Consider the following 16,066-nt stretch of genomic DNA (forward strand, 5'->3'; position numbering starts at 1 on the left):
AACATTATTGGTCTCAGAAACCTGTAAACTGACAATCTAGAGCATTGAAGCTCTAACATAGGTTTTTGTGCATATAACTTCTAACACATTAAAAACTGTCTTACAGCATTGCAAAAACATTGTATTTCATAAGACATAAGCATCTTTCAGTTTGTTAAGATTTGCACTGAACATTGAATGTAGCAGCTTTCTCACATTGAGAGAGCAGCTTTTGAGCAGATTTGGGCTAGTTTTAACTTCGTTTGAACAGAAGTACTATTTCAACATTATTGGTCTCAGAAACCTGTAAACTGACAATCTTGAGCATTGAAGCTCTAACATAAGTTTTTGTGCATATAACTTCTAACACGTTAAAAACTGTCTTACAGCATTGCAAAAAACATTGTATTTCATAAGACATAAGCATCTTTCAGTTTGGCAAGATTTGCACTGAACATTGAATAAAGCAGCTTTCTCAAATTGAGAGAGCAGCTTTTGAGCAGATTTGGGCTAGATTTCACTTCATTTGAACAGAAGCACTATTTCAACATTAGTGGTCACAGAAACCTGAAAACTGACAATCTTGAGGATTGAAGCTCTAACATAAGTTTTTGTGCATATCACATCTAACACATTAAAAACTGTCTTACAGCATTGCAAAATCATTGTATTTCATGACACATAAGCATCTTTCAGTTTGGCAAGTTTTGCACTAAACATTGAATGAAGCAGCTTTCTCACATTGAGAGAGCAGCTTTTGAGCAGATTTGGGCTTGTTTTAACTTCATTTGAACAGAAGCACTATTTCAACATTATTGGTCTCAGAAACCTGTAAACTGACAATCTAGAGCATTGAAGCTCTAACATAGGTTTTTGTGCATATAACTTTTAACACATTAAAAACTGTCTTACAGCATTGCAAAAACATTGTATTTCATAACACATAAGCATCTTTCAGTTTGTTAAGATTTGCACTGAACATTGAATGAAGCAGCTTTCTCACATTGAGAGAGCAGCTTTTGAGCAGATTTGGGCTAGTTTTAACTTCATTTGAACAGAAGTACTATTTCAACATTATTGGTCTCAGAAACCTGTAAACTGACAATCTAGAGCATTGAAGCTCTAACATAGGTTTTTGTGCATATAACTTCTAACACATTAAAAACTGTCTTACAGCATTGCAAAAACATTGTATTTCATAAGACATAAGCATCTTTCAGTTTGTTAAGATTTGCACTGAACATTGAATGTAGCAGCTTTCTCACATTGAGAGAGCAGCTTTTGAGCAGATTTGGGCTAGTTTTAACTTCATTTGAACAGAAGTACTATTTCAACATTATTGGTCTCAGAAACCTGTAAACTGACAATCTTGAGCATTGAAGCTCTAACATAAGTTTTTGTGCATATAACTTCTAACACGTTAAAAACTGTCTTACAGCATTGCAAAAAACATTGTATTTCATAAGACATAAGCATCTTTCAGTTTGGCAAGATTTGCACTGAACATTGAATAAAGCAGCTTTCTCAAATTGAGAGAGCAGCTTTTGAGCAGATTTGGGCTAGATTTCACTTCATTTGAACAGAAGCACTATTTCAACATTAGTGGTCTCAGAAACCTGAAAACTGACAATCTTGAGGATTGAAGCTCTAACATAAGTTTTTGTGCATATCACTTCTAACACATTAAAAACTGTCTTACAGCATTGCAAAAACATTGTATTTCATAAGACATAAGCATCTTTCAGTTTGTTAAGATTTGCACTGAACATTGAATGTAGCAGCTTTCTCACATTGAGAGAGCAGCTTTTGAGCAGATTTGGGCTAGTTTTAACTTCATTTGAACAGAAGTACTATTTCAACATTATTGGTCTCAGAAACCTGTAAACTGACAATCTTGAGCATTGAAGCTCTAACATAAGTTTTTGTGCATATAACTTGTAACACGTTAAAAACTGTCTTACAGCATTGCAAAAAACATTGTATTTCATAAGACATAAGCATCTTTCAGTTTGGCAAGATTTGCACTGAACATTGAATAAAGCAGCTTTCTCAAATTGAGAGAGCAGCTTTTGAGCAGATTTGGGCTAGATTTCACTTCATTTGAACAGAAGCACTATTTCAACATTAGTGGTCTCAGAAACCTGAAAACTGACAATCTTGAGGATTGAAGCTCTAACATAAGTTTTTGTGCATATCACTTCTAACACATTAAAAACTGTCTTACAGCATTGCAAAATTATTGTATTTCATGACACATAAGCATCTTTCAGTTTGGCAAGTTCTGCACTAAACATTGAATGAAACAGCTTTCTCACATTGAGAGAGCAGCTTTTGAGCAGATTTGGGCTAGTTTTAACTTCATTTGAACAGAAGTACTATTTCAACATTATTGGTCTCAGAAACCTGTAAACTGACAATCTAGAGCATTGAAGCTCTAACATAAGTTTTTGTGCATATAACTTCTAACACATTAAAAACTGTCTTACAGCATTGCAAAAAACATTGTATTTCACAAGACATAAGCATCTTTCAGTTTGGCAAGATTTGCACTGAACATTGAATGAAGCAGCTTTCTCACATTGAGAGAGCAGCTTTTGAGCAGATTTGGGCTAGTTTTAACTTCATTTGAACAGAAGTACTATTTCAACATTATTGGTCTCAGAAACCTGTAAACTGACAATCTAGAGCATTGAAGCTCTAACATAGGTTTTTGTGCATATAACTTCTAACACATTAAAAACTGTCTTACAGCATTGCAAAAACATTGTATTTCATAACACATAAGCATCTTTCAGTTTGTTAAGATTTGCACTGAACATTGAATGAAGCAGCTTTCTCACATTGAGAGAGCAGCTTTTGAGCAGATTTGGGCTAGTTTTAACTTCATTTGAACAGAAGTACTATTTCAACATTATTGGTCTCAGAAACCTGTAAACTGACAATCTAGAGCATTGAAGCTCTAACATAGGTTTTTGTGCATATAACTTCTAACACATTAAAAACTGTCTTACAGCATTGCAAAAACATTGTATTTCATAAGACATAAGCATCTTTCAGTTTGGCAAGATTTGCACTGAACATTGAATAAAGCAGCTTTCTCACATTGAGAGAGCAGCTTTTGAGCAGATTTGGGCTAGATTTCACTTCATTTGAACAGAAGCACTATTTCAACATTAGTGGTCTCAGAAACCTGAAAACTGACAATCTTGAGGATTGAAGCTCTAACATAAGTTTTTGTGCATATCACTTCTAACACATTAAAAACTGTCTTACAGCATTGCAAAATTATTGTATTTCATGACACATAAGCATCTTTCAGTTTGGCAAGTTTTGCACTAAACATTGAATGAAGCAGCTTTCTCACATTGAGAGAGCAGCTTTTGAGCAGATTTGGGCTAGTTTTAACTTCATTTGAACAGAAGTACTATTTCAACATTATTGGTCTCAGAAACCTGTAAACTGACAATCTAGAGCATTGAAGCTCTAACATAAGTTTTTGTGCATATAACTTCTAACACATTTAAAACTCTTTTACAGCATTGCAAAAAACATTGTATTTAATAAGACATAAGCATCTTTCAGTTTGGCAAGATTTGAAGTGAACATTGAATGAAGCAGCTTTCTCACATTGAGAGAGCAGCTTTTGAGCAGATTTGGGCTTGTTTTAACTTCATTTGAACAGAAGCACTATTTCAACATTATTGGTCTCAGAAACCTGTAAACTGACAATCTAGAGCATTGAAGCTCTAACATAAGTTTTTGTGCATAACACTTCTAACACATTAAAAACTGTCTTACAGCATTACAAAAACATTGTATTTCATAACACATAAGCATCTTTCAGTTTGTTAAGATTTGCACTGAACATTGAATGAAGCAGCTTTCTCACATTGAGAGAGCAGCTTTTAAGCAGATTTGGGCTAGTTTTAACTTCATTTGAAAAAAAATCACTATTTCATCATTTTTGGTCTCAGAAACCTGTAAACTGACAATTTAGAGCATTGAAGCTCTAACATAAGTTTTTATGCATATAACTTCTAACACATTTAAAACTCTTTTACAGCATTGCAAAAAACATTGTATTTAATAAGACATAAGCATCTTTCAGTTTGGCAAGATTTGAAGTGAACATTGAATGAAGCAGCTTTCTCACATTGAGAGAGCAGCTTTTGAGCAGATTTGGGCTTTTTTAACTTCATTTGAACAGAAGCATTATTTCAACATTATTGGTCTCAGAAACCTGTAAACTGACAATCTAGAGCATTGAAGCTCTAACATAAGTTTTTGTGCATGACACTTCTAACACATTAAAAACTGTCTTACAGCATTGCAAAAAACATTGTATTTCATAAGACATAAGCATCTTTCAGTTTGGCAAGATTTGCACTGAACATTGAATAAAGCAGCTTTCTCAAATTGAGAGAGCAGCTTTTGAGCAGATTTGGGCTAGATTTCACTTCATTTGAACAGAAGCACTATTTCAACATTAGTGGTCTCAGAAACCTGAAAACTGACAATCTTGAGGATTGAAGCTCTAACATAAGTTTTTGTGCATATCACTTCTAACACATTAAAAACTGTCTTACAGCATTGCAAAATCATTGTATTTCATGACACATAAGCATCTTTCAGTTTGGCAAGTTTTGCACTAAACATTGAATGAAGCAGCTTTCTCACATTGAGAGAGCAGCTTTTGAGCAGATTTGGGCTAGTTTTAACTTCATTTGAACAGAAGTACTATTTCAACATTATTGGTCTCAGAAACCTGTAAACTGACAATCTAGAGCATTGAAGCTCTAACATAGGTTTTTGTGCATATAACTTCTAACACATTAAAAACTGTCTTACAGCATTGCAAAATCATTGTATTTCATGACACATAAGCATCTTTCAGTTTGGCAAGTTTTGCACTAAACATTGAATGAAGCAGCTTTCTCACATTGAGAGAGCAGCTTTTGAGCAGATTTGGGCTTGTTTTAACTTCATTTGAACAGAAGCACTATTTCAACATTATTGGTCTCAGAAACCTGTAAACTGACAATCTAGAGCATTGAAGCTCTAACATAGGTTTTTGTGCATATAACTTCTAACACATTAAAAACTGTCTTACAGCATTGCAAAAACATTGTATTTCATAGCACATAAGCATCTTTCAGTTTGTTAAGATTTGCACTGAACATTGAATGAAGCAGCTTTCTCACTTTGAGAGAGCAGCTTTTGAGCAGATTTGGGCTAGTTTTAACTTCATTTGAACAGAAGTACTATTTCAACATTATTGGTCTCAGAAACCTGTAAACTGACAATCTAGAGCATTGAAGCTCTAACATAGGTTTTTGTGCATATAACTTCTAACACATTAAAAACTGTCTTACAGCATTGCAAAAACATTGTATTTCATAAGACATAAGCATCTTTCAGTTTGTTAAGATTTGCACTGAACATTGAATGTAGCAGCTTTCTCACATTGAGAGAGCAGCTTTTGAGCAGATTTGGGCTAGTTTTAACTTCATTTAAACAGAAGTACTATTTCAACATTATTGGTCTCAGAAACCTGTAAACTGACAATCTTGAGCATTGAAGCTCTAACATAAGTTTTTGTGCATATAACTTCTAACACGTTAAAAACTGTCTTACAGCATTGCAAAAACATTGTATTTCATAAGACATAAGCATCTTTCAGTTTGGCAAGATTTGCACTGAACATTGAATAAAGCAGCTTTCTCAAATTGAGAGAGCAGCTTTTGAGCAGATTTGGGCTAGATTTCACTTCATTTGAACAGAAGCACTATTTCAACATTAGTGGTCACAGAAACCTGAAAACTGACAATCTTGAGGATTGAAGCTCTAACATAAGTTTTTGTGCATATCACATCTAACACATTAAAAACTGTCTTACAGCATTGCAAAATCATTGTATTTCATGACACATAAGCATCTTTCAGTTTGGCAAGTTTTGCACTAAACATTGAATGAAGCAGCTTTCTCACATTGAGAGAGCAGCTTTTGAGCAGATTTGGGCTAGATTTCACTTCATTTGAACAGAAGCACTATTTCAACATTAGTGGTCACAGAAACCTGAAAACTCACAATCTTGAGGATTGAAGCTCTAACATAAGTTTTTGTGCATATCACATCTAACACATTAAAAACTGTCTTACAGCATTGCAAAATCATTGTATTTCATGACACATAAGCATCTTTCAGTTTGGCAAGTTTTGCACTAAACATTGAATGAAGCAGCTTTCTCACATTGAGAGAGCAGCTTTTGAGCAGATTTGGGCTTGTTTTAACTTCATTTGAACAGAAGCACTATTTCAACATTATTGGTCTCAGAAACCTGTAAACTGACAATCTAGAGCATTGAAGCTCTAACATAGGTTTTTGTGCATATAACTTCTAACACATTAAAAACTGTCTTACAGCATTGCAAAAACATTGTATTTCATAACACATAAGCATCTTTCAGTTTGTTAAGATTTGCACTGAACATTGAATGAAGCAGCTTTCTCACATTGAGAGAGCAGCTTTTGAGCAGATTTGGGCTAGTTTTAACTTCATTTGAACAGAAGTACTATTTCAACATTATTGGTCTCAGAAACCTGTAAACTGACAATCTAGAGCATTGAAGCTCTAACATAGGTTTTTGTGCATATAACTTCTAACACATTAAAAACTGTCTTACAGCATTGCAAAAACATTGTATTTCATAAGACATAAGCATCTTTCAGTTTGTTAAGATTTGCACTGAACATTGAATGTAGCAGCTTTCTCACATTGAGAGAGCAGCTTTTGAGCAGATTTGGGCTAGTTTTAACTTCATTTGAACAGAAGTACTATTTCAACATTATTGGTCTCAGAAACCTGTAAACTGACAATCTTGAGCATTGAAGCTCTAACATAAGTTTTTGTGCATATAACTTCTAACACGTTAAAAACTGTCTTACAGCATTGCAAAAAACATTGTATTTCATAAGACATAAGCATCTTTCAGTTTGGCAAGATTTGCACTGAACATTGAATAAAGCAGCTTTCTCAAATTGAGAGAGCAGCTTTTGAGCAGATTTGGGCTAGATTTCACTTCATTTGAACAGAAGCACTATTTCAACATTAGTGGTCTCAGAAACCTGAAAACTGACAATCTTGAGGATTGAAGCTCTAACATAAGTTTTTGTGCATATCACTTCTAACACATTAAAAACTGTCTTACAGCATTGCAAAAACATTGTATTTCATAAGACATAAGCATCTTTCAGTTTGTTAAGATTTGCACTGAACATTGCACCCGATTCGATTGTGATCACACGATTGAATGGGCGTTATCAGCGGTTATCAGCTGATATATATGGGCCAGAAGGGGGCTCCTCCGCCTACTAGAAGGCTCAGAAGGCTGTTATCACCCATCCACATGGTTAATCACCCACAAATGTACAAGAGCAGGACTACTAGAAGGCTCAGAAGGCTGTTATCACCCATCCACATGCTTAATCACCCACAAATATACAAGAGCAGGACTACTAGAAGGCTCAGAAGGCTGTTATTATCCATCCACATGGTTGATCACTCACAAATAATCTACTGGACGACGCGGTAACGTTGCGACATTTCCAGCTTGATATCTTCAGGTAAGACATTAAAATGATTAAACTAAGCCTTTAAGCTGTAATTAATTAGCCAATAAGAGAAAACAATACATACAAATCGTATTGCGTGAGCGTGACATGATTGTTGATGTAATATGAGTAGCCTAGGCATAGCCGTGTATGTTTGTGCATTTCTTTATAATATAGTAAAATGTTAATTGTCTAATACTTTCAAATACTGTTTAATTTCTTATTTGTGTTTATGTTAAAAAAGAACGTTGTATGCATATGAATTAGTTGGGGAAAACTTGCGTCATGTCGTCATCCGACGTCATGCGCTTCATTCTGAGCAAAGAAGAGGAAGACATAATTTTGCGGCCCTCGTTTTTATTAATCTTTAAATAATCTTTTTCAAAAGTTACTTCTTTCCAGGTAAATGCAACACATAGTGCACACAACAAACTTACGTTTTAGTATAAACTATGTTTGATGCAATACTGTCTGTTTTACTATATGAATATCATGACATAATTTAAACTTAACGTTAACGTAGTCTGCCTGAGCGCACATGGTTAGCATGGGTAAATGGTAGCATTACAAAAGCTGATAATAATATACATTATTATATATTATAATAATATTATATCGTATTATAATATTCCTATCCATTATTATACTACCAAATAGTGGTAGCATTATAAATCGTCGTATGTTAATATTATTTGAGTGAGTGTTTAGAATGTTGTCTCAGAGTTTAGTATAGGCCTATCTGAAATGTGTGCATTTGGGTAATTTAAACCCTTCATGTATGTTAAATTAATTATGCATTGCATTCGTCTTAATCAGTACTGTACATCAGATACGATGTTACATAATGAAGATGTGATTAATATCCCAGATGCGTTTGTAAATGCCACATGTGGGATGAGAAATGCATAATGTAATGTACTTAGCATTTGCTTTGCCATTTATTATATTGGTTTTGAGTAAGGAAAACGACAATGGAGCCATCATTTTGCAGCACTCGTTTTTTAATTTTAATAATCTTTCCATATTTCTGAGTACTACATTTGCATGAAATACGCGCATTGCGATATGTGTCTGCAAACGTAATAGCTAGGCCATATTACGTTATTAGCCTGTCTCTACTTTACATGCTGTATGTGAGCATTAAATTTGCTAATAAGCATATTTTTATTTCTGAAGCTAATGGGGGAATTTAGTTTATAGTTAAACGCAAAGTTAAACTGTAAAAATTGCTTTTTACACACTGACAGTAAGGCTTATTCCAAATATTGTGTATGCTCGATAACGCTTCACTGAAGCCATATCATAGGCCCAACGTTACCCATACTGACTTGAGTGAAATATTCAAACCCAAGACGTATTTTATGGCTGTTTGGAAACCTTGGAATATTGACTAGAATGTAAAATAAAGTTCTGTGGGTTTGAACAAAGCTTGGCTGCATTATTTGATCCCACACGAGGAAGCTTACAAATTAATGCAAAAGAGGAACACTGACAATTTATTAGAAGTAACGTTAACGTTAAATATACTGTGGTGTCTGTGTCCCATTTATTGGTGTCCTCGACACTGAACTTGAAAAATAAAACCCAAATGCACAGGTCTGTCTAAACATTTTTCTGCCTGCCTGTGTCACATTAATATCTATTTACCTAACTTTTTGTCTCCCTTTACAGCATACATTTAATTTTACAAGAACTTCTGTGGTAAGTTTGTTTTTATTACTACCATGCATGCTCTGTTTTTGTTGAACAATATAAAATTTGGTTTTGGGCTGTTTGGAATTCATTGTCCACAAAGCTGTCTTGTGCCAGTCTATGTTTATGTTTTAGGTTGAAGATGGCCCAGAGAGGTAAGCCTTACAGTTGCTAATCTAGAAGCATTAGGCAAGAGTGTCTGAAAACGATTGTATGATCTGCAACACTGTCTTTTTTTATTACTGATTTATTACTGATTAGCCTTTTCTTTCTTCATTATTATTTAACAAGAGAGAACTCCCATTAATGGAATTCAGAAGGAAACCCTGAGGTCATTCTTTGAAAAAGGAATGACACGAGTTGGTTCTGAATTAATTCCTAGAGCTGCATCGGCTACTGGTTTGGACACCAGTGTCGTAGAAGTAAGGTTTACTTTAGTGCTACACTAACAAACAACATGTCAAATATATATATATATATATAAATTAAGTGTTTTTTTAACATTCAGTTTAATTGATGTAATGCCCTTTTGCTGTTTTTTGTTTTTCAGAACTGGATTGGTAATTACAAAAGGTCAGAAAAGGATAATGCTTCATCTGAGCCCCGGCCATCAAAGGCCAAAACTCACATTCGAGAGTTGTCGCCTTATAATCTTTTTTGTAGAGATATATTGAAAAACAAAGGTGAGAAACACAATTTAAAGGTGCTATAAGCAATCTTGCACGTTTTTTTAGGCCGAAACGTTTTATTTTTCACATATCGCAACACACTGAACACACTGTTAAAAAAAAAAAAACAGTCTCTGCAGACATCCCAGGCTCCACAAACTGCAGCACAAACAAACTGAGCAACATACAGAGTGACCAGCAGCACAAAACATAACAAACTGTTCCAGCCAATAACCGACAAGAATGTTGTGGGGTGGGTTTGGGGGGTTATTGCACGGATGAGGAGAGAGGGTCTAGCTAGCCTCCGTTTTGTGTGTTAGCTCAAACATCAACAAGAGGTACGCCAACCAAGATCGCTTATAGCATCTTTAACGACTGCTTTTAATTTTTATACTAAATTGTTTGTTTTTGTACAACCTGTTGAAATCAGTTTCATGAGGGTTATGAAAGGTCATGAAACATATTTTAGTATTTAGCAAGTACTTCACTCACGCAAGTTGCAAAAGAATCATCAGTTGATCTATTTAACGTTATTTTGTTTTTACAGAGTTGTTACAGAGAAGTAGGTTTTTCACAACCCAAAACCAGTGTTTTCGACTTATTGTCGTCATGTAAATTTACTTTAAAAAGAAGATGCTGACTTTGTGTTAAGTTTTCTGTGCATCTATTTTTTCCTCAGGAACAATGAATGATATTAAGGGAAGGTGGGCCACATTGGGGGAAGAAGAAAAAAAGAAGTATGTTGAGGAGGCAGCAGCACTGAGGGCACATGGGGAGGCACAGGACCTAAGCCCTGAGATGAGGGATGCCCGGATAAAAATGCACCTCAAGAAGATGAAGTTAGAGGTTTGGAAAGAGGATTCATTTACTAAGCATTAGTGATATTCTTACATAATTAGATGGAAGGATGATCAACAGCAATTGTAATGTGTGCAGAACATTGTTTTAGACAACTGGATTGTTTATCTGTAGATTTTATCATAATTTCAAATGAGTTTATTCCAAATTAATATTCCATCTGATTTTTGTTTACAAGGCTTTCAACATCAAATATTCTCACAGGCTAGTCTATTCAGATCAAGGTGGTCAATTGAAGCATTAGTAGTCACAAATGTCTATGAGTCAAATTATTAGTTGCATATAAAAACACAGCTAATGTATAGTTATTGTAACCCTGGTGGTCCCTGACCACTTATTTGCCATGTGTGACAACACTGTTTTCATATATTGCCAAGCCCTGTTATGAGTTGTTTCCAAAAGGTGTCCAAGCTTGAGGAGTTGGGTGTGGAAACAGCCATCTTGTCCTTTGATCGTCAAAAGTCCTCATTAGAGGTTTTTGAAATGAGCAGCAGAGGAGCCACTGATTTCCTTGATAAATCTGACACAGTGAACAACTTTGCACTGCATTTCAAAGGTATTGGTTTATATTAAAATCCACAGAAATCGTCTCAGGCCCATAATAGTGCAAATTTACATAATACAGTTTTATGAAATTAATTGTTGTCTGTTGTTGCATCTGTAGCCAGCTCCTCAGCCGCAATGCCCAGTGCCAGAGAACACGTCACTGTTTTGGTGGGAAAAGTAAAAGATCTCTTCAACCAAAAATACAGTAAGCATAATTTCAAATACTTTTAAAAAGGATGTAAAGAAACTGCTTATCTTGATAACCTATTATACCTTCATGAATCCATGGTATTATTATCAAATAAATAAATTATCTAATGTTTGCCCATCAACCATTAGATTGTCACCTCACCAAAATGACTGTCTGCAGCCTTTACACTGGCTAACAACTAGAAGGGAGGGTCACAATTGTCCAACTGTGTAACATTGTTTAACATATGTGTGCCCATGTCTTTAAGAGGAGGCCGGAGGTACTGGAAGGGTCCCCTACCAGTCCCTAGTGAATCAGGGCTTGGTCATTAGAGTTTCTGGACTGCCCAATAGCCTTACCCTGAAAAAGCCTTCCTTTTATGGAAGGAACCAATTGGTAGGAATATTGCAAGCAGCAGAGGAGATTACGTTTGAAATAGGTAAGTGAAATTACCAGTGTTTGTCTTTCTCCACTTGTGTTTTGGCAGACCATTTGGCTCTATACAAAGTGGTGAAAATCTGATACATTCTGGTCGAGTCGCACTGGCAACATTGATCAATCAGCTTGGTCATCTGCATCATCAGATGGGGCTCTTATTGATAAGTTTACATGTTAAAGCTGCAGTCGGCAACCCTGGAAGATTGAGTGAACATAGAATTGTTTTTGAATGTTAACAACTCTCATGCCCCTCCCCCACTCCCATGAGCACCCTCCCATGGAGTTCGTGCTGGTGTGTGTACCTGGTTTTCTGTGAACGCGCCTGTCTCTTCAGCATAGATTGAAGCATAATTTTCTTTTCCTGGGTTGTTGGACCTCCTAGCTCTGGTTAGCTCCTAGCTTAACCGAGGAATTGAAAGCTTGTAAGTAGATTTTCTCTCCGCCATCATGCTTCGTACAATCCAACACACCAGCAAACTTCAGGCGACTGCATGTGATATTGTAACGTGCGCGAGAGGGGAGGGGGGATCTGTGGCGTGGGCATGAACTGTGATTGACAGCTCTCACACAGCCCTGCGCTGATTGGACTAGAAGAACCGGGAGCAGTGTATTTTTTTTAAACAAATAACAGGCTCCAGGTGGAGGTGGAAGCGCGGGTATTTTTCTATAACCGGCTGATTTATGTTTTTCTGTTGGAGCATAGTGTCGGTTTCACTGAATATGATCAAAAAAAAAATCCTACAGATGGCAGCTTTAACATTAGTTAACCCCTACAGTAGTGGAATTGTTGAGTCTTTGTTAATAATATTATAAAGAGTATGGTCTAGACCTACTCTGCTTGAAAAGTGCTTTGAGATAATTTTTATTATGAATTGGCGCTATATAACTAAAATTGAATTAAAAATGATTCTGGTTACAGAATATGTATGTGTCTTTGACAGTTAGTAAAGGATGTGACACTATTTCTATTTTTGTCATTATAATGCAACATAATTTCTAAAAAGGCACATCTCCAGAATATCTATAGCTTTTTAGTTAAATGTGACTAGTGACTGGCCCTTGTCAATGGTTTTCATTTTTTTTCATGCTAATTAAATTCTATGTATAATATAACTTCTGCAAATAATATTCCTTAATTGATACTGCTGTGTGATTATTATTTTTTCCAGTAGGAAGTCTAATTATTTGTTATGATCATATTACACAGTTGTTTTTGTTTTGTTTTTTCCTAAAAAATATACATCAGATGCAGCACAATGCAACCCCACTGACATGGCAGAGGGAATGTCCGAGCATGTGGATGCAGAAGGTACGCTGAGTTGTTTTTTATTTTATCTTTAAATAAATGTATAACATTAAACTTAAGGAGCATAGTTTACTAGATATGTAACTGGCCATTGCACAGCACATTTAAACAATGTATACATTACTGTAGTAATATTAAATCAAAATATGCATTTTTGCAGCACAATGCAACCCCACTGACATGGCAGAGGGAATGTCCGAGCATGTTGATGCAGAAGGTACGCTGAGTTGTTTTTATTTTATCTTTAAATAAATGTATAACATTAAGCTTAAGGAGCATAGTTTACTAGATATGTAACTGGCCATTGCACAGCACATTTAACCATGGTATACATTATTTCAATAATATTAAATCAAAAGATTAAATTTTCACCTTTGTATGATGGTTTAATGTTTTCATATCACCAAACACAGCAGATGGCATCCAGACGAAGGCAGTGGAGGAAATTTTAGAGGCCATGTGTGAAAATGGTATTTTTTGTATTTGTTAGACATTTTACCAAATGCTACAAATCAGTTTTTGGTATTGCTTAAGTTCGAACTTAGTTAAAACAATAGGCCTATGTCACGCAACAATTGAAGACCGGAAGTACGTCTTTTAGTAGGGATACGACTCTTCCGGTTAGCGTTTTACAATGGTGGAGTCCGATAGTTACTGCCTGACCAAGTCTATCTGCAACCTGCCTGAAGTCACCTATGACGATGTGGTTAATCTAATAATAAACTTATTCATCTAACCCAAGACTTGCGGAGTGTTTCCTCCTTCGGGAAAGCGTGAAAGCTGAGGTAACGTTTTGGCTGTCTACGTCCTGATGTAGAGCAACCCGGTACACTACAACAGCTGCGTGTGTAGCCTGCCATTGTTGTAATAGAGCTAAACCGTGACCTACAAATTGATTTTATAAAGAGTTTTAAGTCTGGGACCAAGTCGACAAAAAGTTTTTAAAACGGCCAAGAAGGCAAAAGTATCAAGTATCAAGCTCGCTGCCTCGCTCTGACAGTTCCTGGTTCGTCAGTAAGGTAAACGTTTCCATGGTAACAGCAAGTTGGACCAATCAGCAGATGTTCCTGCTACGCTTAGCATTGTGGGTAGTGTAGTTTTTTTCCATAAGATTGCGGATAAAACCTGTTTTTCTTAAAACAAGATCGATTTCATACTAACTTATAGTGAGCAGAAACCTTCGTTTCACAACTTCATAGCTCGTAGTCAGGCTACCTGGGATGGTTTAGACATTAAGGCTGAATATTTAAATCCTTATAGAGAAATACTATTGACCGTAAGTTCTTTATCCCTACTCCGCGTTCCGGAAGCAGGAAGTGTGATAAAGGCCTATTGTTCTGAGAAGTCTGCCGTTGACATTTGACACAAAGAGAAAAGCTCACTTGTTTGAAAATTACAATTTATAAATACAGTATTTATCCAGGTGACATTAAACAGTATAAGGTTGATATTCTGATAATTTTACACTTTGAATTGACTGAATTGAATTGATATGCAAATAATGGAACTGTATTTTTAATCAATGATTTACTAATTAACTATTGACAGTATTAATGCTGACAAGTTGAATTATGAATTTGTAATTAAGTTGTTGTTGTGTTTTATGTACTTTAGGTGTACAGCAGATGGAAGAGTCCTTAGAAACAGCCACTACTGTAGCCATTGTTATGACTGCAGATAAAGGTACTGTATCTTTCCACATTGTGTTTATTTGTATTTAACAGTCGGTCCCATTGAGACAAATGAGCTCTTCCTCGTAGTAGACCTGGCCAAGACTAGCAGTGAATCTATATAATCTATGAATCTACAAAAAGAGGCAGTTTCAACAGATTACAATACTACATTAAGAATAGATATGGAAACAGAAGCATGGACTAAGACCTTTTAAAAAGGGGGAAAAAAAACACTTGACTGTGACAAATTGGTCTCCAATCCTTTTAGGATGAAACAGCATTTAACTAGATTTACTTTTAAGTCTTTCAAGGGTCAGATTGCAGGCAGAATTTACAGAAGAAATTAACAGCCTTATTCCAATCTCTGTAACGTATAAATATATTGAGAGTGCAAAGGATGTTGCCTAGGATATTCTTTTACAAAACAAATTTTTCAGTATCAGTTATGACCTTACAATTAGTAATCATAAACCTGCAACAATGTTAAGCTCTGAAAGAAGCTGAAGAACTGTGTCATGAGTTTTCCTTATTTCAGGGTGCCTAACCCGAAATACTAAAGCCGCTTTCTGAAATTGAACCCAGGAAAACCTGCTTTTATCTTGATTGATTACCAGCAAGATCTGAGATTAATTGATGTGCAATACCCACATATTCCTTTGGCAACAGTTAAAAATGAACAAGCTGCCTTTGAGATGTTTGTGATGAGTATGATTTCAACTAACTGGTTATTTGTGTTTTTCCTTTGGTAGATGGAGGCAATTTGTGCTGTATCTGCCGTGTCCATTTTGATGATAAGATGAAAAATGCTAAAAAGAAGTGGCGTTCATGGTCCCAGTGCACAGTGTGCCAATCATGGTCACACACGGCATGTAGCTTTAAAAAAAACATGTGCCTTCACTGTCAAAACACCATGCAAACACCCTGAAGATAACTTGTTACTTGTTTGAGTAGTTACTGTCTTGACGGCCCCAACCCATTCACACACACACACACATACACACACACAAAAATAAAGGGACCAATAAAGTTATATTGTTCTGAATTGAGTCTACTTGTTTTTTTTATATATATATATATATGTTTCATCATTGGTTCAGTAGGGCTGA

At 35.5% G+C, this 16,066-nt stretch overlaps 1 protein-coding gene and 1 long non-coding RNA gene across 2 annotated transcripts; both read left to right on the plus strand.

Moving 5' to 3' along the window:
- Positions 1 to 10,632: 10,632 nt before the first annotated feature.
- On the plus strand, positions 10,633 to 12,065 carry LOC132095460 (uncharacterized). The gene is made up of 5 exons (XM_059500471.1): positions 10,633 to 10,795; positions 11,210 to 11,363; positions 11,472 to 11,558; positions 11,812 to 11,982; positions 12,031 to 12,065. Exons 1-5 carry the CDS (start codon positions 10,634 to 10,636, stop codon positions 12,063 to 12,065), a joined length of 609 nt encoding a protein of 202 aa, XP_059356454.1. The 5' UTR covers position 10,633.
- Positions 12,066 to 13,694: 1,629 nt separating this feature from the next.
- Positions 13,695 to 15,857, plus strand: LOC132098005 (uncharacterized). The gene is made up of 3 exons (XR_009422815.1): positions 13,695 to 13,757; positions 14,902 to 14,970; positions 15,710 to 15,857. It is a non-coding gene; the product is annotated as an uncharacterized LOC132098005 (long non-coding RNA).
- Positions 15,858 to 16,066: the final 209 nt, after the last annotated feature.

Source organism: Carassius carassius, chromosome 2, assembly GCF_963082965.1.
Source record: "Carassius carassius chromosome 2, fCarCar2.1, whole genome shotgun sequence".
In the NCBI taxonomy this organism is placed as follows: Eukaryota; Metazoa; Chordata; class Actinopteri; order Cypriniformes; family Cyprinidae; genus Carassius; species Carassius carassius.

Bases quoted from the DNA above. Each gene is read 5' to 3' on its own strand.
- LOC132095460 (XM_059500471.1), top strand. From the start codon at position 10,634: ATGAATGATATTAAGGGAAGGTGGGCCACATTGGGGGAAGAAGAAAAA. The intron at 10,796-11,209 runs GTTTGGAAAGAG...TGTTTCCAAAAG, and splicing joins TCAAGAAGATGAAGTTAGAG to GTGTCCAAGCTTGAGGAGTT. The intron at 11,983-12,030 runs GTAAGTGAAATT...GTGTTTTGGCAG, and splicing joins GGAGATTACGTTTGAAATAG to ACCATTTGGCTCTATACAAA.